This window comes from Taurulus bubalis (assembly GCF_910589615.1).
Source record: "Taurulus bubalis genome assembly, chromosome: 5".
NCBI lineage: Eukaryota > Metazoa > Chordata > Actinopteri > Perciformes > Cottidae > Taurulus > Taurulus bubalis.
In genome coordinates, this window is record NC_136593.1 from 17,742,593 (window position 1) to 17,767,675 (window position 25,083).

The following is a 25,083-nucleotide window of genomic DNA, read 5'->3' on the forward strand; positions in this document are numbered from 1 at the left end:
CTGGCCCTGTGCTGCAGCTCTCATGCCCCTCTGCCACTCCACAGTGATGGATTAAAACCTCCCTGGCCGGCTAAGCCGTATTGTGTAAATATAAGTCGGAGGGAGACGGGGAGAACTTGCTGAGTGTGTTTTTGGGTGGGCAAATGGCTGGGTGTGTTGCCGAGCAGGTGCCCGGGTGGGTGTTGGAGGTGTCGCCTTCGCTGACACAGCTGTCCATGAGGAGAAACGGAGGGAGACGCAGAGGAATGAAAAGAAGGAAGGGGGGATCTGGGGGGAGCTCCGCTGAGGAAGACTAAACAGGGTGTCTGTTGGACAAGCAGGAAGTGAAGGAGACGATCCATCCGTCATCACGCCTCTGTTTCCCTCTTTCTGTCCCTCTCTCCAGGCCGGATCGACCACAGCGAAGGGCAACATCCCGCTTGTGCTCCACGACGTGTGGAAGAGCCAGGGCCTTTCAGGGTGAGTGTTGTCTTCGTGTTCGAAACATGTTCAAAGGCTGTTTTTGAGCAGAACCGCCTCTTTACACAACCGGTTTCATCCCAGTTCATTTAAAAAGCTTCTATTTTACGTGATTTGATTTAACTCCGCCTGATCCCCTCACGTAATTAAGTTTGATGATAGAGTTGCTCGTCTGGGGGACATGACTTTACAGCCACGGCTGAAAAATGACATGTTTAAAAGCTTTTCCTGCCCCTTGCAGCACTGTCCTATTGATTAAGGTGTTTCAGGGGCCGAGTGGAAGGGTTTATTTGAGTGTTTTGATGTGTTTATGGTGCACACCGGACAAAAGGCCAGGTCTAATGGGGCCGCAGAGGGCTGCCAACACTAAAACAAACCCTCAGCCGCGGTGAATAATAGGCCCGCCATCATTTAGTTAGGATGCACCTCAGCCTAATGCTTATTGCAGATTTGGTTTGGGACTGGGCCAAACACCAGAGGGACATGTCTCACAAACACACTCATAAACACTTGCAAACACAAACCACTGTTATTGTTTGTTTGTGTAGAGCGCAGTGCTGGAATCTAATCAAAGACAAATTGCATTTCAGCTTTGTATTTACTATGAGCCAAGGGTGATTCCCTACAAACTGCTTTCAGGCATCAGTAATAAGGCAGCCTTCAATTTTAATGAAGCTCATGTTTGAGACGACTGCACGATCTCAATGAGGCGATAGTTGGCGGGCCCCTATGGAAAACCCTAAATCCCTCTCTCCCAGCTGCAACAGTAACCAAGTGGTAATGGAGAGGGGATCTCTCTGATGCCCGTCTCCCACCTCTTTGATGTTTCTCTCTCCCTCCATCCTCCGCTATCTCATCCAACGGTCCTCTGGGGCCAGCTGTAAAACTCCCGGTGTGCAGCCCAGAGAGCATGCGCGTCAGCTCTACGACGTGATGAACTCTGGAAAAATCATTTTCCCTCCTGATATTGATGTAACCAGAGAAGGTGGAGAATGAAGGGAGGGAGAGAGAGGGAGAGGGAGAGAGAGAGAGGGAGAGAGAGAGAGGGAGAGAGAGAGAGGGAGAGAGAGGGAGAGGGAGAGAGAGAGAGACTAAGAGAATGAAATGCAGAGGCAAAAGAGGGGGCTGTTCCTCCGCAGGGCCAAAGGCCTGGTGGTTGCGCCGGTGCATGCCTGATACAAATTGTTGGGGCTTTAAAGCTGTAATTATGGTAATAGGCCCAATTGCAGTGTAGTGAAGCTCTAAAGTGCTTCCATGTGTGTGCCATGCCCCAGAGACCTCGGGTTAGCGGAGAGCAGTGCAGCTCACGCCGGTCTACCCCAGTCACCAAACTGCACCAGGAGGCGTGTCAACACAAAGACTAATAAGCGACATGTCCTCCAGGCTGCGTCTGCTTTGCGCCTCACGTGAGGGAGGGAAAGTAAACAAAGGACATGTTTGCGCCGCGTTCACACAACAAAGCAGAGGCTCTGGAAATGTGCGGTTTGCCTTATTTGTCCTTTTATGGCTTCAGGGATATTTGTTCTTCACTGTAACCCATTAAGTTGAACAATTTGAGCACTTATGACAGTGAATGTGTCGAGTATTACTAGACTTGTAAAGGTGTATTGTTGGCACAGATGTGCAATGCGCTCCTTTCTTAAAGTACAGCCTCAAAGCCACATTTTGGGAGAATGTTGTAACATCTTTGTTGTATTATTATCCACCCTTTGCCCCATGAATTCAAGAAGACCCATCTCCTACTGAAGGAATTTGTGTAACGTCAAACTGATGCATCTTTCCCTGTTTTGATGAAGACCCATGGAGGTTAAAACAGGTCTCTTTCTTGGGATTCATCCGGATGATAAAAGTTGCAATAGCCCCAGCATTTTTTCAGACTCCTCCACGAGTGGCAGAAATTTGATCTAAACTGCAGCCTCGACATTAACTTTGAGTTCGCCACTGTTCTTCTGTAGTCTCCCGTCATGCCTCGGAACTATATTTAGGTCTGATTCCTCCAGAGAGCCAATTGGCCGACTATAGGGCGATGACAACTCTCAGTGGCCGGCCAGGCTGTGATGTCAGAGTGAGTCAGGGCGCTCGGGGGAGTCCACAGGTGGGCCTGAGCCCAGACAGGAAATGTAACAGTAGCCAAGAGAGCTGAGACTCAACAAGAGCGTTGAGTTTAAAATTAGTGCCTGGCGATCACATGAGAAGATGGAGGGGAATATGTCGGGACTTGTTGCGTCTACCGTGTTGTTGTTCGGCTGTCCAGCTGCTCAGTGTCGACGTCTTTGTGTCTTTGCTTGTCTCTCCGTCGTTGGACTTTGATTCTCTTTGGATATCGTGTGTGATATTGTTGTGTGAGTAATGCTAAGTACTTTCCTGCTGCGGGCCTGTGATTTATGTTTCAGCAGATGGTGATGGAAAGCTGTGCTGAGACGGAAAGAGCATGCCGAAGGGCATGACAACAACTTCTGACTAACGTCTCTGCGTTTATTTGTGGCCTCTACACCAGTCCGCGCTTCCACAAACACACTTTGGATTTAGCCGTCTCTCACAACATGCCCTCGCTTTCAGGCTCACCCGCCGCTGGCTGTCTTTTAAAACACACCCGATCTGGGCCGGGGCATTCTGAAACGTGGAGTTGTGTGAATAGTTGGGATGGCTGAGAGATCCCTGACTTGCTGTCAAGTGAAGCAGCGAGTCTGTTTGTGACCCAAATCTGAGATTCACTGTGAAAGCTGCACTTTAACGTGTCACAACAATAAATCAAGCTTTAATGTTCTGGAGCAATGGAAACTTTCTTTCTTGATTGTCAGTGTAGAAGTTAAGGCATCAAAAGATCACGGAGGGTAATGCAATGAACTCTAGATCAATCCGTGACGCCACAATAGGATGAGGAGATCTTTTGCAAGTTAAGAAATAAAAATGACATCCATCCATAATCTCGGCATCACGATCGATGCTCGTTATTCTTAAAGGAATTCTCCAGGGATTGAGTGTTACACTTCCACACAATTTGGAAGACTCCTAAAGTGACAGATTAAAGGAAGAATGGTTCAAATTTAATCCCAGAGGTGTCAAGTAACGAAGTACAAATACTTTGTTACTTTACTTAAATAGAAATTTTGGATATCTATACTTTACTGGAGTATTTATTTTTCAGACGACTTTTAACTTCAACTCCTTACATTTTCACGCAAATATCTGTACTTTCTACTCCCTACATTTTAAAAATAGCCTCGTTACTATTTAATTTTGGTTTGTTGGTCACTCCGGCTTGTCATCGTTCAAAAACACACACACAAAACCTCTCCGCCCCGTTGCGCACAGATACGTGCGCGCGCACACAGGTGAGCACTGAGCACACACACCAGCGGACAGAGAGCGTCGACAAATATGTCGCGTGAAAAGAAGACCGCTATATCTGCGTTTTAAACGTTCCCAGGGTGAAGATGGCAACAGCAGCTCTCTGAACCCGGAGCAGCTCTCCTGCTCCAGGTGAAACGAGCCAAAGTGCTCGTGTCTTCTACCAACAATGAGCTGCTGGCTTCACATACTACAAAAGTACAAAGTACACGGATATAAAACAAAGTCATGAATAAATACATGGAGAAATGCCTGTACTTTCGAGTAAATGGTTACAGTACGCCGTTAACAGGTTACACTTGCGCATGCGCGACTCTATGCTAGTACGCGATTTTTTTTGGCGTTTTGCCAGAAGTCTCCGTGAGCTCGTCTTCCTGCTGTTGTGTTTCTCAAAATAAAAAAAAACAGATCTAAGCTCAATATTGAGCATGAATTGAGAGAGGCCGTATCAAATCTACAACCCCGTTCATAACATATGTGTCGAGAGGAAAGCAGGTCACTGCTCCACTAATACTGATACAACCTGATGGCTCACATATCTGCACTCATTCTGTTTTGTTTGGCAAAAAAAATGAAAAGCTTATTGTTTTCCACAATGAGCTATTTAGTAGTAACTAAATATTAGTTATTTTTTGCACAGATAGAATTTACACAAAACATTGTCTGATGGGGCAATCTGATTTACTTGTAAGTGATTGTAATTGTCTTTATTCTGTTACTTATAAAAGCACAGATGAGTCACACAATTATGTTATTTACAGAAAAAGTTTGAGAACCACAGCTTTAAGTGTTTGTGTCGGAGTCGCCGCCGCCGCCTATTTTGCACTATTACAATACTTATAGGCAACCAGTTATCATGTCTTCCGCTACATGAAACGCATGTTAATGCTCAGTAGTACACATATGGTACTTTAATGTATTTGCATTGTAATAAAATGTGGTCATTTTAAATGGGCATATATGCAGCTGAAACGGGTAGCCTAGTGCATCCCACATTTTTCAACATAACATTTTAAAACATTATAGTCATTATGGCCTTTATAAAAATGATTGTTTTGGGGGGAGGTGGGGTTGTGCACTATAAGCCCCTGAGACGCGGTTTAAGAGTTTGTCCTTTATGGGGGAAAAAATCCCCTTACATTACTTTTATACTTTTAAGTAGTTTTGAAACCAGTACTTTTACACTTTTACTTAAGTAAAAAGCTTGAGTTGAAACTTCAACTTTTACAGAAGTATTTTTAAACCCTAGTATCTATACTTCTACTTGAGTAATGAATGTAAATACTTTTGACACCTCTGTTTAATCCTCACTTTTAGTCCGAGAATTGGGTCCTACATTGCCCGTAGTGCATTTCAGTTGCATTAGACACTCCCAGCCTGTTAAATACTCTTGTTTTTCAAACTATACTTATGCAGGCTTACTGTCTCCTAACCAAGAGCAAGATAACGGACTCCCTTGAATACCATTTAGCTGCTTCAGTTTCATGGTCCTCCTCTTTGTGCCCGCTGGCTCTCTGTCATGCTCACTGGGATGCCAAATGCTTTTTCCGCTACTGTGGCGAAAAGGCATGAACCCGCCCCACTCCGCATCTGATTGGCCAGTGCTTGTTGCTTTTCTTGGTTGGACTGGTTCGGTCAGAGCACCTGTGGTTGTGTTTAGGCATGAAGAGTGAGAGAAGACTGGGTGATCAAAGGAGGGTGTGTCACTCCTTCGCCATAGTATGAAGGAAACGTTGCACAGTCGTCCTTAAAGGGATCGTCCTTCCTGCTGAGTTCTGTGTCTTTGGGGCGCAGCTGCAGAATCTGCCACGTTTGAGTGAGAAAATGGATTTCCTCACATTGTTGGAAAAGTAGATTTTTTTTTTTTTTTCAATTATTATGAATCCAGTGATGAAATCCATCCATGTCATAAACATTTTAAGTTTCAAGTCATGTACTTTAGTAAAAATATGGATCATTGGATTATTTTTTATTAGAGGTCCAGTATTTGTTCATTTGTTTGATTTTTAAGAGATAATATTAAATCAGACATGTTTTTGATATTTATTTTGGGCTGATGTCACTGTAAATGTAGTGGTCGGGCTCCAAAGAATGAGAGCCGTAGACGAGGTTTCACGGTCAGTCGGCATATTCTCACATCTTACTTCGTGAATTAAGGATTTATTTTGACCAAAGTAGACTCGCTGATTGTTGGAACAGTGGAGAGAAGTTTTTGGTTTTATTTTGAGTTAGCAAGGCCATTAAGTTCTGTGTAAAAGGGAAACTTGAAATCAAAAGGTATACGATTGTATTTATCTGTTTTAGATGGGAGAATATTTACTTACATGTACCCAGGATGCGCAATGCATCCTGGGTACATGTGGGCACATCCGGCATGGCTCCACAGCAGGAGAGGTGACACTGGGGAATATATTTTCAGGACTGATTAGTCGTGCGCATTTAAAAGGTGGAAAATATTCCCTTTTAATGCTTTTGGTAACGTCTGCAAAATGTCTGCCCTAAAAAATAAAACGGCCTATTCGGGAACCTTCTCTACAGTATCTGCTGAAGCGAACCTGATGGAAGACAAACTAAACTTGTTGGATGTTTCAAAGGTTTTTCAAAAAATTGAAATTGTCAGAAACACAAGTACTAACACACACACACACACACACACACACTGATGATGAATGCAAACCGACATTGTGTGTGCGTAGACGCAGGCACACATCCACAAACGCACAATGCTCTTCATCCATTACATCTGGCTCCGATGGGGCCAGACCATGTGAGCGGAAGGCGGATTGGCAGTCAGAAGGTGTTGGTCGGCAAATTCACGGTGAGGGAGAGACGGGCGGAGAGAAGCTGGGGGGAAAATAAGTAACGAAAAGGCAGACGGACAGACGGGACGAGGCGAGCGCGTGTCTGAGGAATGGATGACGCAGCGAGAAAGTGAGACTGAGGAGAAATCCCCCAACAACAGAGCCAGCTGAGGGGCTGGACGGAGAGACGGAGAGAAGTGGATGGACGGCAGACAGACATGTGTGGATGTCATTCGGCCATCAGTCAAGCCCAGAGAGAGAAAGAAGGGTGGATGAGAGCTCTGGGGCCTCAGGGTGGGGGCTTGAAGCCTAATCCCAAAAACAGCTGTGTGTAGCAGGACGGGAGGGGGTCGGTTCCTGGGCTCTCATGGCCGATCACATCCTCTGACCCCCGCGACGTCAACAGCTTCTTGTCGGGGCCTCGGACGCCCTGATTTGTTCCCATCTCCCTTTCTGTGAAGTGGCTCCACCGACGAGGCTCCCACGAGGCCCTCCGCACCCGAACACAAGGCCCCGCTCCCACGAAGGACCCTAAATCTCTCACAGATACTTTCTATCAGCCGAGTGACGCCCAATACAGCCGGAGCTGCCCTCAGCTCGGTTCACAGGGTTTTAGTTTTTTGGTGGGGATAATTAAAGGTGCAGCAGTCAAACTTTGGAGAAGTACAAAAGAAAGACCTACTTCCTGCTCTCACTGATCCTACTTGATGAGGTTCAGGTGTATGCATGTGGAAAACCTACAAAATTGCAAACAGTTTTGAGTAAAAGCATAGACACATTTGTCTTAGTGGCTTTAGTAAGAACCTTTTAAAACTAGTTTCAACTAGTCAGGAGTTTAGCTGAGTCGTAGTAGTTTCAATCAATATGAATTATCTATATAGTGTATGAACACTGGAATTAAATGATGAACATTGAATGAACGCGTGATTTTTGCTGCTATAATAGGACTGTGTATCATATAACAGTTGCATGCATTGGCTAGTGTATCAATCATGAGTCAATTCAGAAAAATCCCAAATCCTATACGGATTTGCTTGAATCTGTATTAATGACGGTGATTTCAGAATTCACAGCATGCGTCACTTGCTCTCTTCTTCCTCTGCAGTCTGTTCGCGGGCAGCATACCGAGGCTGGCCTTCATCAGCGTGGGGGGTTTTATCTTCCTGGGAGCCTACGAGGAGGCCCGCCGCTGCCTGCTGTAGCGGCTCGTCTCCTGTGACCGTCCGGAGTCCCTAAACCTGGCGGAGGAACAGCAGGAGGGGAGAAACTCTGGAAGGAGCTACCTCATCCCTGGAGGAGGCGGAGCTACCTCGTCCCCTGAAGGAGGCGGAGCTATCTCGTCCCCTGGATGGACCCGGTCGGATAGCATCCCCCGGGGTGCTGCATTCCTGAACAGGCTGAGCTCACGCACTTCTGTGACGACACCGGTGGTTTGGTGAAATGGAGCCACGCCCGGTCACACAAGGCCAGCAATGAGCCATCTTTACTATTAAACGTGTGTGTGTGTATGTGTGTGAGATCATCAATGAGTTGCGGTATTAAAGACTTGTCTCTTTTTATGCTTTGAGGTGATGTTTTGTGATTCGGTACCCCGTAAATCTTCCCTTACTTGGTTTCATGATCATTTTATTGTTTTATCCATATTTCCCCCTCTGCTGAGCCGGGCCACCTTTGTTTAAGACCGACCGGGGAGGGACCCATCAATATGTCACCATTGTTAAATTCCTGCTGGAGCACCACTGAGCTCATCCACCTGCAAGAGCTTTAATTTAAAACTCAAGATGCCGACAACAATGGAGCATTTGTGTATCAGTTTGGGGTATATCTGCCTTGTTTATTGTGAAACAATTGCATTAGTTGGTTCATTGATTTGACATCGGAGCTCTTTAGTATAAGGGGGGACTTCTTAATCTCAAACCTGTGAAACTGCAGCCTTATCCACAATGTGTTTGTTGATCAATAAAGCAATGGTGTCACTTTTAATGTATAAAGTCCATCATTTAAGGTTTACTACAGATTACTGAGGAGTTGCCCAGAGAACCAAAGGGGCGGTTCACCCAAAACTCAAGTCTAATAATAGTTTTTGTTAAATTAAATGCATTTTCAAGTTAATTTTCATTAGGGATTAATTCAATGGTAGACATGTTTTAGAAGCATGTTCTCATTTGTAGCCAGAGTAAAAATAAATAAATATATTGCCAATTGTTGGCCTACTGATTGTGTCCACTATCCACTTGTGTCCTTCAAAGTAAGAGCACACAGCTATTTAAGGTAATCTATTACAAGACTCCTCTACGTCTGAAGGATTATTTAAACGATGTATGCAGGACCGGTTAGTGTCTGTGTATTCAGGGAATTGGCTCAGCGTGGTGCCTGCAGTCACTGCAGAGGGAAAACTGAAGACTCGGCAAGTCAGGAGACGGATGGCCTCACAGGTGGGAGCATGTGTCCTGCTGCTCGTGCCTGGGCTGTTGGGACAACAATAGACTTCCTGCGATTGGTGGAGGCCACGGCTGGTAGCGTGTCAATCATCCTGTGTCACACATCCATCTGGAATGCACATTCTGGTCAGCCACTGACCCTCTATCAGCCCGACTTGATGGCAAATATTCTTAACAGCCTGCAGAGGGAAAATATATGCCTGCTGTCTTTAGAGCTTCAGGGATCCACATTCCTCTGTGTGAGTGAGTGAGTGAGTGAGAGAGATCAATGTCTCTGGATTTTACATCTATGAATTGATTGTTTCTCCATAACCAGAGGCTCAAAATGCTGCCTCAGCTTTTTTTTTTCACTCCATTGTTCGTCGCTCCTTTCTTCCAGTTCATATATACAGGAAGGAAAACAGGCATAATAGCAAAATGTGAATTTTTTATTATTAGACACTCCAATGCCATGTTAGACACTTCACGGTTTCAGCTTTGACATTGGTACAACGGTTTTCAGGTACAGTTTTGTTTTCAATAAATTACTCCGAACGTGAACCGTCTCCCTCTTTGTCCCGTTCACCTGCTCCACTGGGATTGGATCTTCAGCTGGTCTTCAGAAAAAAAGACCATCTCTGACCGGCGCTATCGGGTGTAACCAGAGGAGCGCGTCCTCCGGTTTACCTCGACAAGGCCGCTGGTCGCGGAGCACAGGTCAGGCGAGGGCTCGCTGGAGAAACGCAAGCTCCCATGGTGCAATGCAACTACTTTGACCCAGTGTGTCCAGGGAAGGGGACCGCCCAGAGAGACTGACTGCATTAATCCTCCCAAGTTTGGTTAGAGCACATTTCACAAGCTTCCCAACTGTTCACAGCATAAACCTTTAGCTACCTCAAACATGACTGAACTGTAGTGATGATGAGGAGGATGAGAAAGGTGTGGTTACATTGTGGTGATGCGTACCCGGCCTTTTTACCTGTGAATGCACAGCGGCGGCCGTCGAGGCACATTACAGCAGTAACGCGTTAAAACGGCGTCCTCCCCGACTCGTCCCGCCTCGTAGACCCAGAGCGTAAGAGTCAACGTGGGGTTACGTCCCTTCGCGCAGAGGCTTTTACGATCTACTCGTTTGTGATGCGAATACAAAAAGTGCTTTAAACTCGACTGCCCACAAACATCCCGGCTTGAACCATCTTGACGTACCAAAAATAATTTACATCAAAGCTCTTCCTTCATACAATAACAATGAACGTGAACTGTGTTTCTGTAAGGCCATGGTTTGTCTCAAAAAACTAAAATAAAACATTCAAGTGCAATCAAGTATTTTGTTTGCTATAAAGAGCGTACCAGTATCTCTCACCAAAAAAAATCTGGATATATGGTATTACAAGTTGGGTTTTCTTTGATCATGCATTAAGGCACCGCAGCTGAATGTTGGTAAAAGCTGAAAAAGGGCTGTTTGTGTTTAGTTTTTTTGTTGTTTTTGAATAAAAATAAAAATACCGTCACTCCTTTCTTTGTCATGCACATAAATTCAAATACTCTTTTGTAAAAGTTATATAATATATAATATACGAAAACTCTTATGTACAGTCAAATGTCCAAAGGCATATTTCTCTTTTCCCCCTTGCACATACATATACTGTACAAAATTCCCTACATTTACATGCTTCAAATGCAAGTCACATTTTTTGGAGCTAGAATTTGTATTGGTCACCTCCCAAAAAGGAAGGTTTTTAAACTATGTACAGCCGATACGCTCGGATGGGACGCCACCCACACAAGCTCCACCTTCAAACTCCGGATGCCCCCTGCTATTCACTCCCGCTGCTCCCTTTCAGTCCAGTTCCAGGAGGCTCGGGATCAATCGCCTCGATATGAGGTAGCAGTTTATTTCCCAGTGCAAAAGAAAAAGAAAAGTCCGCTCAGCTACTGCGAGTCGGCTTTCGGGCTGGATGGAGCGCCTGCTAGTCGCTGGTTCTCCTTAGGGGGGCGCTCTCATTCTGAGAGACTCTGAGGGTGTGTCCGTTGGACAGCAGAGTCTGCCTGAGCTCAGACTCGCATTCGCTGTCGAGACCACCGTGGCCCGACCCACCGGACAGTTTCACCGGCTTGTGGAAGGAGTCCTCCAGCGATGGCGTTAGTCCCGCCCTGCTCACTGATGAACACAGAAAAAGAAGGTGGAGGGAGGAGACGTCAGTGACAAATATGCATTCAGAGGCAGTGGAATGTATGCATGAGGCTGCTGCGCTGACATGTGGAGGTGAGAATCGGTATTTGGAGGCCAAATCCACGGATATTACTCGCTGCTAACGAGGCCGAATCCCAGAACAAGCCCAGACGTGCAACTGCAGGAGTTTGGCAGCAGTGAGAACTCAGTGCTCCTTTACTGTATCGGAGAGAGATATCCTGAATCTGGCTCTGGGTGTGCGACTATGATACAGGAGCCGACGCATCAATATCATGTTCGAGGGAATTTGCTTTTACAATGGTTCCTAGATTCCTAATAACTTCTCAAGATATAAGTGTCTTTGGGACAAGTCTGTTGGAATTTGTCCTGCGGGCTGCTTTTCCTTCCAGTGTCCGAAGCACGTTTAAGCTCGCTACACTGATCCCCTTACCTTTTTTATCCTGTTGGTTCGGCTGTAACGTATTGTGGTTTTTCGACAACGTGGAGCCTTGAACGTCCTTCCGGATCCCGTTGGGCGTCCCGTTGCAGAGTGGCGGGGTTGAGTGCGACCCTGCGTCATGCAGCTCCCCCGGATAGCAGTGCGAGTAGGGCGGCGGAAAAGAGTATTGCTGGTACTCCGAGGCTCCGGCGGGGCCAAACCCGTGTGTCAGGTAGTCCGAATCTTTGGAGTAGTTGCTGCCGTTCTCCATGCAATCCGTGCACACTACTGCGCCGTCGAAACCTGCAGGCAGGCGGAGGGGGAGAGGGAAAATAAATGACTTTGGAAACAGAAAAATCAACAACTGCATGTCAACACTGTGGTTAGCGTGTCTGCTGTAATTATTCCTGATGCTCAGCAGGCCTCCACAGACGCCTTTCATCGTTATGCAACACACGACTGTGCTCATTGGGAGGTGGGTCAAACTGCTGGGGAGGGACAACTTTTGACAGAGCCGGGGCAGAGGCTGAACCATCAACTACCTGTGGGGTCCGAGATGTGTCCGTTGGGCTGAGGTCCGCCGCCGGCCTCCACTCGGATACACGCATCCTGCCGCTCGGACAGCGTGCCCTGGGAGGAAAGGTAGCTGGGTACATCTGGAGGAACTGTCGTCTCATCTGGTAGAAATTAGAGAGCCGAACACAAGGTATTACAACCGGGATGATGGTGTCGCTGGCGCTCAAATTAGTCTCTCTCCCTCTATATATATAGTTTTCTATATTCGTTAGATCCTCCTAGATTGCCTGAAACTATTTCTACCCAAGATAATAAAAAAAAGGGGACAGAACAGTTTCAAATGTACCTGTGTTGGTGACGCTGCACTCCTCGCTCTTCTTCCTGGTCTGGTAGATGATGCACACCCATACCAGCGACGTCACCACGATGCTCGTCACCACAGCGATGACGATGATCCCTATCGTGACCGTGCTCGGCCCCACCGGCAGCGTGCAGGGGCCGCGGCGCCGGTTGACCACCAGCTGGCTGTGAGCTCGCTCCGTGCCCAGCGTGTTGGACATGAGGCAGGTGTAGCGGCCGGCGTCCTCCAGCGAGGCCGAGCCGATGACGAGCAGCTGGTTCCCCGGGGTGAAGTGGTGTCTGTCGGAGGGGCGCAGCGGTTGGTCGTTGCGCAGCCAGGTGATGCGGGGCGGTGGGCTGCCCAGCGCCTTGCACTGCAGAGCCACCGTGTCCCCGACCACCACGCTGCGGTCCTCCAGGTCCTGGGCCAGGTGTGGTGTTTCTGCAGGGGGGGGGAGGAGGTGATTAGGATTCCTGAGGTATGAGATTTCTATTATTCTTTTGTCATTCTCTTGCGCCAAAGTTTTCGGTGTCTGTTCTCAGGTTTCTGTTTGTTCACAGTATTGATTACAGACTGGTGAGTCAGCGCTATCGGCCGAGCACAAAGTGTGACGTTCTGACTTTGATATCCGACCACTGAAAGCTCGTCTCATAATGACGGTCTCATCTAACAAGCCTATTTATACATCTGAGGTCACGTCTGTAATGCTGACTGATTCTGAAAATCACTTCACTTGGTCATACATTTTAATTACAGCACACAAACAAGATTCCTCTCGGGACGGGATCCTCCTCAGAACAATGTTGTCAGTGTTTCCCTGGAAACTTCACATTCTGCTGAATGGAGCACATTGAACCGAGTGTGTGTGTGTGCGTGTGTGAGAGAGAGTGTGTGTGTGTGTGTATTAAGCTAGGCCTCCCCTTCAGACTGAGCACTTCCCCTCACAGTGGGACATACACAGATTAAGAGATCTCACTTAACCCACTTCAGTCGGCCCTCTCTCTTCCATCAATACTTTCTACCTCTCCATCAAACCCCCCTTCCCCTCCCTCCCCTCCCTCCCTCTCTACTACGCTGCTCCCTCTTTCTTTTCGTTAAACCCACTCGCCTACCTTCCCCCGCACACTGACTCCACCATTCCAGTTCTTCTTTGGCTCCCATTTTTCTCCCCCGCCACTCTTTTCCAGACAGGGGGCCCCTCGCCTGCAGCCTCCTGCCCTTGTCCCCCTCTCCTTCCCCTTCGTTTCTCAAACGCCACAGATTCAGTCCAGCGGCGTGGTCGCTTACTTCAATATTTTACATTGTTGAGTGGATTAGCACTCGGCTTAAACCGCCGTGAAGTCTAACAAGTCTCTCTCGAGCGGCACAACATGCAAATGTGTCACTAAAGTACCGCCTCTACCAGTCGGACCAAATTAGAAATAGAAACAGTTGCTTCTGAGCGCTTTATGGGAAGTTTAAGGCTTGTAAATATTATGCGTTAGCAAAGAGCCCCCCCACCACATTTATTTTCTTAAGCTCTGTTCAACAAGGGACTGCTTTGCTCAGCTTAAAGACAAAGGACAAAGATGATCTATGTCCTGAGATGGTTATAGGAGAGCAGCTCTGTTTTGTTTGATTTAACAGTGTAAAACAGCCAATAAACTGGGAGCACTGAGGCCTGCAGTGAAGCAGCCATGACTGTCTCTCCCACCGAGAGGGGAGAAGGTGGGAGTGTGGGTGGGAATGCCTAACAAACACCCCTCTGTGAGCTTCCCCACCATCCCCCCTTTGACCCCCAACTGTGACCTTTGGCCATTGACCTGGCAGCAAGGCCACAGCTGCCGAGAAAAGAAAAACATAAAGCCTCTCATTCTAAACCCCCGGACTGACCGATTCCCAACCGAGCGCCACGCTATTCACGAGTGCTAATTTTTGAGGATGTGCGAAAATTATCAACACCGGTCAAAAACGGGTGCTGATATTAACGGGAGGCTCTTACCCAGCACGGTGAGGGTGGCGTTGGCGGACATGGTGCCCGCTGTGTTTTTGGCGGTGCAGCTGTACACGCCCATGTCGTCCGGCTTGACGTCCATGATGAAGAACACGTCGTCGTCGGGCATGACGTGCATACGACGCTCCCGGGCGGCGGGGAAGTCCGTGCCGCCGTCCTTCTGCCAGGCGATCTGCGGTGCCGGGTGGCCCTCGGCGGCGCACTCCAGCCTCGCTGTGTGGCCCGTCCTGATGGTGCTGTCCCTGGGAGTCTTCACGAAGGACGGCAGGACTGTGGACAGAAGGGACACAGCGCTTGCATCAGTATGTCTTCGGCAATTTACACTTTCAAACCTGGAAACGGATTCTGCTGGCGCAGTTTATTGGGTTCAGAGCATTGAACTTTTTGAGTTTTGCAAACCCACGCTTTCACAGCTGGTGCTGGCATCTAAACCAGTGAACCTTTGGGCCAGTGCCCATGACTGACCTTTAAATAAGTATCTCTTTCATGTGTACGCCAAGGCAACAGGCACGAAAAAGTAATACTGTAATCCTGCAATTTCCCAACTGCGGGACTAATAAAGGATTATTTTATCTTATCTTACAAATCAATTCTGCCATTACACCACAAAGAAAAGAAGCAGCTTCAGGTCTGATGCAGACTCGGGGCAGGCAACCAAACTCAAGATTAATACTCTCCACTTGCTGAAAAAGCAGAGTGACAGAGCACAGAGGGAGATGGCCCCTGTTAGCGCTGACATGCAGATAAATCAATTTGTTCCGAATACCATCCGAGGAGAGACGGAGGCCCAGCGAGTAGGAGTGAAGACTTTATTCAAGTGAAAGAGAAAGAACTCAGCGTGGCCACTAATCTCAACCGCTCCACTGTCAAACGGGACAATGGAAAGTCATGAGTGCAACATTAACAGGCATTGCATTCGATGGACATTATGTAATCACACACATATCAGCAGATATTGTAGTTTTTTTTCTCTTCTTTTATCTTCTCTTAGAATGACACTAGATCACTAATACTTTAGTTTATAGTTAAATATATAACTATAGTTTATAGTTTAGTTAATACTTTTTTTACTCCATTTTCACTGCTATCTTACCTTTCATAACCACAATGACCCAGTTCTCCTCTACCAAGATAATAATATAGTCTATCCATCATTAATGTCAGCAAAAAATATATTTTTTTTAAAACCTACCATTGACGATGAGGCGGGCCTTGCTGGAGTAGGTGGAGCCGAAGTGGTTTGTTATGATGCACTGGTATCGGCCCTCGTGGGCGAATGTGACGTGCCGCAGGTGCAGGATAGTGGTGTACTCCATCACGCCTCCACTTGCGCCCGGCACGTCAGACGTCGCGCCTTGGTGGTGAGCGCGCACGTGGGCATAGTTCTCCGTCTCTGCGTGGCGAAGCAGCTCCTGGTCCTTGCGCCACGCAAAGGTCATGGGGGAGCTGCTGCTGCTCGCGGCCGTGCAGGTGAGCCGCACGTCGCTACCGAGGACCGTCACGGAGGTTTCCGGCTGCACGGTGATTTGGGGCTTCGGAAGGTCGTCTGAAGGTGGAGGGATAGAAAGGCAGGAGTGGAAGGAAAGAAGGAAGGAAAAAAGGAAGGAAAGAAAGAAAGAAGAGGCAAAGACAGCATGTGAATAAGAGGAAAAAGGAGTGAGGACAGTTATTGGAAGGATGAGATGAAAAGAAAGAGACAAAGTGAGTTAGAAGCATAAAATCACAGTCCAATGTCAAACATCACAAGTGTCTCTCAGAAGCTTTCTGCTTGTTATGTGTAGTTTTCTTTTGCCTCCAAATAAATATGTGCAAGTTGGTAAATAACAACAGCCCCACCACCACACATAAACACAGATTCAGCACACGCGTAACTCACCACACACAAAGCTGGTGGGCGGAGCCTGGAAGATGCTCGTGCCCTTCAGGCTCTCCGGGTGGGCACAGGTGGCATTGACACCGGCCTGCAGGCCGCGTGTCACCAGCCAGTCGGGCAGCCAGTGGAGCTGGCAGTCACACAGGAAGCTGTCGCTCTGAATGAGACTGGAGAGGGGAGGAGTAAGTACATGTGGTGTATACATCACATCCATTGCACCTGTAACTGAATACGTGTTTCCGATACGGCGTGCACGGATGCCAAAAACACTGAGGCTTCTGCATGAGGCGGTTTCTGCATGTGTGGGGTTGTGCACATAAATTCATGTGTATTTGTGCGAATGCATCACGGGTACTCACAGGGTTTTGAGGTTCTTCATTTTACTGAAGGCATCAGGCTGGATGGAACGAATGGCATTCTCTCCCAAGCTCCTGTTGGGACATTGCACACGTCTCATCAACTGTGCACACATTCCAGCCACACACAGGGTTTCATGAGCAAGGGTCGGCCTTTTAACCAAGGTGGGAATAAATATCCAGGCCTGCACGTCTGAGTGTGCTACATGCCGGCTTTTCCATCCCTCCCTGCCCTCATTTGACGAATGCCTGTGAAATAACTTATAAGAATTCCATTTCTTCTGCGGAGCTTGTCATATGCTCAATAACTTTGTTCCTGCGCAAAGGCAGGGGAAGAAGAAGAAAAAAAGGCCAGAGTTGAGCTTGAGCTAGGCTAACGAGAAAGAAGCAGCTGGGCGCTCGCAAAAGCCTCCGTCTTCTCCTTTTACAAAGACGCTATTAAATTGCTAGCGGTCTCCTTTCTGCCAGAAACTTTTGGCAATCCCACCCCCCACCCTCTCTTGCTTACTCTCACTCCGGCAGGGAGGAGGGGCAGCCAAGCATTGTGGGATACTCACAGGTGTTCCAGGGTTTCCAGGCCAGAGAAGGCTTTCTTGGCCACCGACTTGATCTTGTTTCCAAACAGAGTCCTGCCGTTTCCAAACATGAAGGGTGTCGATAGATGAAGAGAGGGAGAGAGAGAGAGAGAGAGGGGGGTGAGAAGGGGGAAGGTGAAAAGAGAGAGGGAGAGAAGCACAATTAGCAAGGCTGAATCTGATAAGAGTGGGGGGTGGGTTGAGATATTGGAAATTCAAACTGTGTGGAGATTAGCCAGGAGGAAAGGTGGGGGAGATTGTATGGAGTTGCGGGGGGAGGGTGACTCTGCACTGCTCTTCAAAGACCACTTTTATCTTTATTAGAATTTAAGAGCAATGACCGGGCGGGCCGTGTGTTGTTATGTGTGGCCTACAAAGTGTACGTCCACATACTCGCTACCATGTGATGTGCCTGTTGAGCCTGGTTTTGAGCCAAGACGTCAGTTACTGGTCCTAAACTCGTCTTCCACCCTCCTCCCCACTACCCCTCACTTGTTCCTTCTCCTGTTGTAGCCCTCACTTCACAGGAAGAGGAGACACGGCTGGCCAGTTCACAATGAAGACCCCGGTGTTCGGACTCAACCACATGTACACACAAACAAACAAACGGCTGTCTTGTCCCGGGGAATATAAGAACCCTACTCTGCCACTGTAGAAAGAAAAACTGTTTTTAAAGAAATTAGGTCAGGCTATCAAATAATATAAAATCTAAATAAAATGTACGATCTGCGCATCATTTTATCGGGCTGAGATCTGTAAGACCCACTTCCCTCCCATGTGGTGGCATTCACAAGCTGCTTTAGGAAAGTCCAGTGTGTGTGGTGGGACACTTTGATGTTTCACCCCTTCTTTCTCTTTTCTGCATCTCTTTTTCCCATGACTCGCTTTGCCAGCGCCGGGATGCAGCGGGGCCGCTTCCGCCAACGCCGTGACAAAAGGGGCCGGGTCAGAGGGCGGGGCGTGTTTGATGTTGATGACTGAATGCAGCCCTCAATTTTACCCTCTCTCAGCTCCAAACAACAGGGACTGGGAAAGAGGGGGACGAGAGCAGCGGAGGCATGGAGGAGAAGTAGAAATAAGCCTATTGGGGAGCGAACCCCTGCCAGCTCGAAGAAAAGCCCTTTCTCCAGTTCTTTCTCTTTCAGCGGCGCTCACACTGGGAACCATCTTGGCTGGACATCATCTTTTCATCCTGCATGTTGATGATTGCCCGTCAGTGCCAGAAACTCCTCGTTCAAGTGTCATTTCTCAACTTGCCAACTCTCGATATTGAACTGTTTTTACGAGCTGCCTTTAAGGAAAACATTGATGAGTAATGGAGAAAAAAAAAAAATGATTCACTCTATCTTCTTCTTCTTGAACCATTAGCAGCAAAGAGCCCCCAGTGTGGCTATAAATCTACAGTGAAACAATAAAAAGATATGAAAGCCAAATTGAACTGGAGAGGAACTGGCGGACGCTTCCACAGGATGACGGGAGTGGAATATTGCCGTCGATGTTTCATGAACACGCCTTGTAAAAAAAGGGAAGAGAAGCCCTATATGTCTTTGTTCAGGGAGAATACTTCCCTACCAAGTGAAGTGTGAGGTCGTGAGGGGACAGATAACTCAAACTCTGCAGCCTTTAACTGAACCGGCCAAACTTAGCTGGCAATGGACGATGAATCGGGATTTGGAGGGAAACTTTTGGATGCAAAAAAAACACAGCAGAGAGATTCCCTGAATCGGTGGAAGGGCAGAACAGAGGGATGAGGAGGGGTTGATAGCGAAGGAGAGGCGGAGGGAAATAAAAGAAAGAACGAGGGAACACACTCACAGCTTGTTGAGGCTGTCCAGCCCAGAGAAGGCCCCGTTGGTGTCCTCTATTGTGCCTGAGATGTCATTATGGTCCAGCTCCCTGTGGAGAATGAGTGAAAAGAGGTGGATAAGAAAGATGCAAGGAGGGAGGGAAGGAGGAGAACAGGGGACAGGGTCTGCCAGCGCTGAAGCGTTTCACAGCCCTGGCAGAGGCTGGTCTGGAAGTCACGGGTTACCCCCTTCACCCACAACCCCCCTTTGCACCTGGCCTTAAGAGCCCCTCTGCCGCTCTGCTCTGCCAACCAAGCGCATTCTTTCCTTAGAGGGGTGGAGAAGGAGTGTGCGTGCATGTATATGTGCATGTATATGTGCATGTATATGTGCATGTGCGTTGGTGCATCGAAGCGAAAAAAAATCATGACTGGGAAACACATGTATAATTCATGACGGCATGGAGAGATTGGTGGCAACCCAGGGCCTCGTGAGAGGCCAAGCAGTCGGGTCCATTCGTCCGATTGGTGGCAGGTATGGCCCAGCCAAAACTAAAGCCAAGAGTCTTAATAAGGTCAGCACCCATCGCCGGGCAAAGACTAAATGGATTCAATGAAAACAAAGGAGAGAGAAAAGGGAAAAAGGGCTTCTGTTAGAGCGTCAAACACTTGTTTGACGCACATCCTTTCCCCTCGCCAAAAGGCCTAAAGAACTATCTCTGTAGGTGAAGTCATAGCTGCAGAGGAGCCGCCACTCCACCTCCACCGCATGGTTGTTGAAGGTCTCCTATGAACTATTAAAAAGGCTCTTTCAAACTTGGGAAAGGCCTTTGAGGTTGATGGTCAGCCACACCCTCGCAACATCTCCACAATAGCACCCCTCCGCTCCTCCTCCTCCTCTTTCCCTCCCAAGCATCCTTTATCCCCCTCTGGTTCTTTTCACTCTCCATTGGCCTCTGTCTTAGCCGGCCTGGACAGGGGCTGCCAATTTCCTACTCTTTCTGGCTGGCTGGATGTGAATGGCCGTTGCCTTGTTAAAGCAAGGCCAGTGGTGGGGGCCGTGGGCATGCAGGAAGGGGGGGCCCCCGATGAGCCAACGACCCCCGTGGCCGAATTAGAGGGCAGGCTGGCTTGTTTGGAGCTTTCACACCCCGATGCAGGCTCCAGCCACATGCCAGCACGACCAGCGGCGCGGGCCCAATTAAAGCTCCCCCGGCTCCTTTTTCGGGGCCCAGCCTCCTCCCTTCCACTGATTAGATTAGGCCCGCCTCAAAGACACAGAGCGCAGGAGTGATACGAGGGGAAAGGAAAGATCATGCCAAAATCAAGACGGAGATGGTGCGTGTATCGGGAGATAGCCCGAGGGGATGACAGAACACACTTGGGAAAGAAATGGGCAGTTAAGTGTGCTTTCAAATGGGAAAGCCAAAAGAAACAAAGTGAGCAATTAAAGACAAGAAAGGAAAACATGAGACAGGGCCTGAGATATGGCAGTCACGAGCTCAGCTCCCTGTCCCTCCCTCTATTTCCCTCTGTAGCTAGTTATCTAGCACCCAATGTGCCGGCAGAGAGGCCTTATGTGCCTTGGCTTGTCACCTCTGTGGAGGGAGAGCTTGTCTAGCGAGCTCTGGCACATGTCCCTGGGAAGAGGGACCGCCAAGAGGACCTTGGTTCGGAACCAAGACTCCCAGGTCTTTCTTCTGGATTTATCCCCTGACTTTCTCCCTTTTCATTCTCCTCTTTTCTTTCATTAGGCCCGTTTGGGCTTTTTGTGCAAAAGGTGGATTCAGCGAGGGGGAAAAGAGACCTCTCTTCATTCAAGGCTTCTGAAAGCAAGGAAGGGTCTCGAGGGAGGAGGGCGACGCGGAGCACTTTCAGGTCCGAGTTTGTTGGGAACCAGCATTCAAGAGAAAACAAAAAGACCCCAAAAACCCCGCACAAAAAACAAAAAAGTGGGAAAAGACACAAGGAAAAAAAAGAGAAAAAAAAAGAAGAAAAAAAAGCTCATGAGTGCAAATGAGATCAAACCAGTCTTGAAAAGTAAACAACTCCTGCTTTCTGGAGTCAAATGAAGGGACTCCGTAAGCCTAAATATCAAATATCACAGGGGCAAAGGCAATATTAAACATCTCAGCTTTCACTGCTCCCAAGTGGCCCATCTTAGCCTTATCGTCAGCAGGGGCAGACCGCAATGAGTGTGTTGTGGGTACTTACAGGACGCGTACGGCCTTGAGGCCTCTGAAGGCTCCCTCTGTGATGTGGCTGATGGAGTTGTGGCCCAGACGGAGAGAGTGGAGATCCCCCAGCACAGCCAGACTGCCTTCATCCAGGCGAGTCAAGTTGTTGTATGACAGATTCCTGGAGAGAGCGGCCGAGCGCAATACAGACAGAGAGGAGAGGAAAGAGAGGGAGAAACGTTCTGTGTGAGGTCTGGAGGGAGATGACAGGCTGGCAGAACGCTGATGCAGCTCGCGACATCATAATACTCGAATTTCATGGCTGATTCAATGTCTATTTGCCAGTCTGTGATGTGTCTTTCCATTGTGCCTTTTCTTTTTTTCCTTCGCCACAAGATGTTCACAGAGAATGGGCTTAGCAGACCTGAGAGCTCGACTGAGGTCTTAACCGTTTGACAGGAAAGAAAAGAACTTTACGTGTCTACAACCTCCCATTTATAAGCCTACTTGAGCATGTGGTAAACCCCAGGGAATATACTGTCACTCATACTGTCATGTACAGCAGCCCTCAAAAGGGTACCTATTTTCAAATGCAGCCATCGAGTCTCCGCTTTTCTTAATAATCGTAATTGGATGCAAGCAGTGGATTTTTCAAGCACTTTCCCCTGTTTTAGGAATTTAGATAGAAAACGCTGCTAAATTTAAGATGACGTGAGAAGAATGTTGATTTACTCTACATTAAAAACTTCTAAGAAGAATGTTGTTCCATAGTAATGCAATCTGATTAAATCCAGACTATAAATGACAATCTGGTCCCAGACTGGTATCTTTCAAACAGTAGTCAAAGGCAGTATTGTGCATTTCATTGCCCTCGCTGTGGCCCTTGCTGTCCGTCTCTGTGGCCAGGCCTCAGGTTCGCTTGACCGGCCATGTGTGCAGAGATTCTCCCCGATGACCAGCTCAGCCTGGCCCATTGGGAATGCAATAATAGGCTCCTCATAAAGACGAGTCATTCTCTTCTATCGGCCGTGGGGGTTATCATAACTCTAGATCATAAAATAATATATATCATATAACCGCTGACTGGTGCAGCGGCCAGGAGGATGATTCAGAGACGGCGCTGGGAGCCCATCTGTCTTTCACCGATGTGCGCACAGGAAACGGCATTGAGATACACAGAGCAAACTAACCTGAACGCCATCTAGCTCTTTATGCCATGTGGCTGTGACACATAAACAAACACAGGCGCCACAGATACCCCACGCTACCTCGCAGTTAGCAACGCCTCAGCTGAGCGGAGCACTTTACCGCAGCGATACGACGGTCGTGTCCGCGAAACAGGAAAGACTCTCCGATAATAACTCCTCGGTCGGCAGACAAAGGCAGCGAAGGCGATCCTTCAGTTTAATCACCACAACACAACCGGTGGAGGATTACACGCCGGTTTGACAAACCCCTTGCGCTTCAGGACTCGTCGAAGGGCTTGAGTGCTGTTGAGCCCAGCTCTAATTATAGGATAAACAGGCTTATATTGAGAATAGCGTGTCATATTGAGTGTTAAAACACAACGTCATTTAACCCTGGTGAAGGGAGATGGGCGATATGGGAGTGTTGAATTCTCAGGCTATAGGACGTTTAGATTCCCAAAGACAGACAGAAACCACTTTAAAACAAACTCTGCAGTTTTAAATATACAGCTTTTGTTTTTTCATTAGTTTTTTTTTTTTTTATTGAACTATGTTTAACTTATGCTCTGTTGACTCCAACTCTCGACGACTGCAGTTATCATTCAGAGTTTAGAAACTTTAACCGCCGTCTACTGAAGGCTTCTGCAAGAGGACTTATGGCGTGAGGGTTTTTAGTGCGCGTGGCGAAGTTAAACGTGAATACTCACAGTTCCCTCAGCTTCTGGCAGAACTTCCACCCGTCAGGGTTGATGCGGGCGATATAGTTGTTGCTGAGGAATAGCTGCTGAAGGGAGGTCAGGCCGTACAGGGAGCCGCTGTTCACCTCCGACAGGCTGTTGTAGTCCAGGTGACTGCGAGAGACACACATTTGCATGTTAATTGAAGTAATTGCAGGTCAGTAGGAAAAGATGTGGTCACATAATGTATAATAATTGGCAAATGTGTAATTTCATGTAAATGTTTTTTCTACATACAGGACTTTCATCTTGGACAGGTCCCAGAAGGCTCCGTCAGTCAGTTTGGTGATGCTGTTTCTTTGCAACTTGAGCACCTCCAGGCTGGACAGACCCTGGAAGGTCAGACCCTCCACCTGACGAATACGGTTCCTGTTCAGCTCCCTGCAGGGTGCACAGACAAACAAAACTAATGTAGCAACTCATCATGAGGGGGAGAGAGAAATCGGTGCTTCATCATACTAAACTCTGTCAAAATAGTCCCCACATTTCAAAGCAGGAAAACCAGACTGAGAAATGTTTTGCCCTCATTTCACATTCGCATCCATCACGCTGAAGTCAAAACTAAAGGATCCTGTAGCCCGCACGCTTCAGTTGGAGCATTTTGTCGTTAACAAACCCCCAGCTTAACAGGCATTCCTCAGCGGTGTCCCTTCCGGCTGTGGCATGAGGCCAGCGCTGTATACCCCCAGGCTTTAACTTACAAACAAGGGTTAAGTTATGACCCTATGAAATTACACGACAAGAAGGTATAAGATGTTAACCACTGGTGGGTTTTTATTTTATTTTGCATATGCGAGATCTGAGACATCTCTGCGTGTCGTGGTGAATTTGTACATTTGGTGTGTGTGTGTGTGTGTGTTTGTGAAGGCTGTAAAAGCCGTCAGTTTGGCAAAGTATAAACATGCACATAGTTGGTGTGTGATGTGCATCACTAGCATGTGTAGACACAGCGTCACTCGGCCTACCTGTTCAACAAAAGGCACATCGGGGTGAACTCCCGTTAGTCCCGTTAAGCGAGACCCTTCGCTCTCCAGAACGGAGGCGTTGAGCTACAAATGGGTCAGACCTCGCTGTTGTGCTGAAGGGAGGTTTGACGAAGATAATGGAGCACGGTGTGGGGAATGAACTAACCACTTTGGGGAGGTGGAAGAAGGCAATAAATCACCGGTAATATGGCCCCGGTGTTTACCCAGTTAGACCGTATCCGCCCCTAGAGGTATAGCACACACTAAATAGCGTTCCAAATGTTAAACACGCAGACAAAACAAACTCCTCTTCAGTTAAACTCTCAATTATTTCCGATTCTGCAGGGTCTAAAACGGCGACAACTGGGAGACTCGTTCATTTTCGGGCCGAGGCAAAAACTTAAAAAAAAAACATATAGTTTTTTGCAAGTCGAACTGTCCTGACAGAACAAAACTGATGAGATCCAGAGGTACTCACAGCTGCACGAGCCTCGGGAGTTGGAACGCTCTCACGGGGATCTGGCTGATGCGGTTTCGGCTCAGTCTCAGGACCTGGAGCGTCGAGCCCAGATGGTCCAAGGCTCCGAGCTCCAGCACGCTGATCTTGTTGTTGCTCAGGTACCTGGATACAGAAACAGCGCATATATTTAGGAAACTCCAGTTCAACAATCCGTGCCATGTGCCCACAGTAAAACACAGGGATCGTACTCACAGGTCTCGGATTTGGAGTCCCGCAGGAAAGCAGTGCCCTCGGAGCTCAGTTATGTCATTGTTGCTCAGGTCCAGTGTTTCCACAGAAGCCAGCTCTCTGGTCCGCCTGCCGTCTACACTGCGGATCTTATTATGATGCCTGGAAAATGGAAAAAATACAAACACACATAAAAATAAAAAATAAAAAAGGCATTTAGGTGTGGTTGAAAATCCTACTCACAGAC

General features: G+C 47.8%; 2 protein-coding genes across 2 annotated transcripts in view; one reads left to right on the forward strand and one right to left on the reverse strand.

Annotated features, from left to right (window-relative positions):
• slc25a26 (solute carrier family 25 member 26) overlaps positions 1 to 8,589 on the forward strand; it is a 46,737-nt gene extending 38,148 nt beyond the window's left edge. Inside the window, exons 9-10 of the mRNA XM_079218954.1 lie at positions 386 to 459; positions 7,717 to 8,589. Of these exons, the coding sequence (XP_079075080.1) occupies positions 386 to 459; positions 7,717 to 7,813 (171 nt within the window). The 3' untranslated portion in view covers positions 7,814 to 8,589. The remainder of the gene's footprint in view (positions 1 to 385; positions 460 to 7,716) is intronic.
• An 879-nt stretch (positions 8,590 to 9,468) lies between these two features.
• lrig1 (leucine-rich repeats and immunoglobulin-like domains 1) overlaps positions 9,469 to 25,083 on the reverse strand; it is a gene marked incomplete at its 5' end in the record, with an annotated part of 33,255 nt that continues 17,640 nt past the window's right edge. The window contains 15 exons of the mRNA XM_079218586.1: positions 9,469 to 11,192; positions 11,656 to 11,946; positions 12,186 to 12,320; positions 12,506 to 12,940; positions 14,481 to 14,762; positions 15,685 to 16,038; positions 16,369 to 16,532; positions 16,725 to 16,796; positions 17,279 to 17,350; positions 19,112 to 19,192; positions 21,297 to 21,440; positions 23,154 to 23,297; positions 23,421 to 23,564; positions 24,627 to 24,770; positions 24,861 to 24,998. Coding sequence (XP_079074712.1) covers positions 11,002 to 11,192; positions 11,656 to 11,946; positions 12,186 to 12,320; positions 12,506 to 12,940; positions 14,481 to 14,762; positions 15,685 to 16,038; positions 16,369 to 16,532; positions 16,725 to 16,796; positions 17,279 to 17,350; positions 19,112 to 19,192; positions 21,297 to 21,440; positions 23,154 to 23,297; positions 23,421 to 23,564; positions 24,627 to 24,770; positions 24,861 to 24,998 — 2,791 coding nt within the window. The 3' untranslated portion in view covers positions 9,469 to 11,001. The remainder of the gene's footprint in view (positions 11,193 to 11,655; positions 11,947 to 12,185; positions 12,321 to 12,505; positions 12,941 to 14,480; positions 14,763 to 15,684; positions 16,039 to 16,368; positions 16,533 to 16,724; positions 16,797 to 17,278; positions 17,351 to 19,111; positions 19,193 to 21,296; positions 21,441 to 23,153; positions 23,298 to 23,420; positions 23,565 to 24,626; positions 24,771 to 24,860; positions 24,999 to 25,083) is intronic.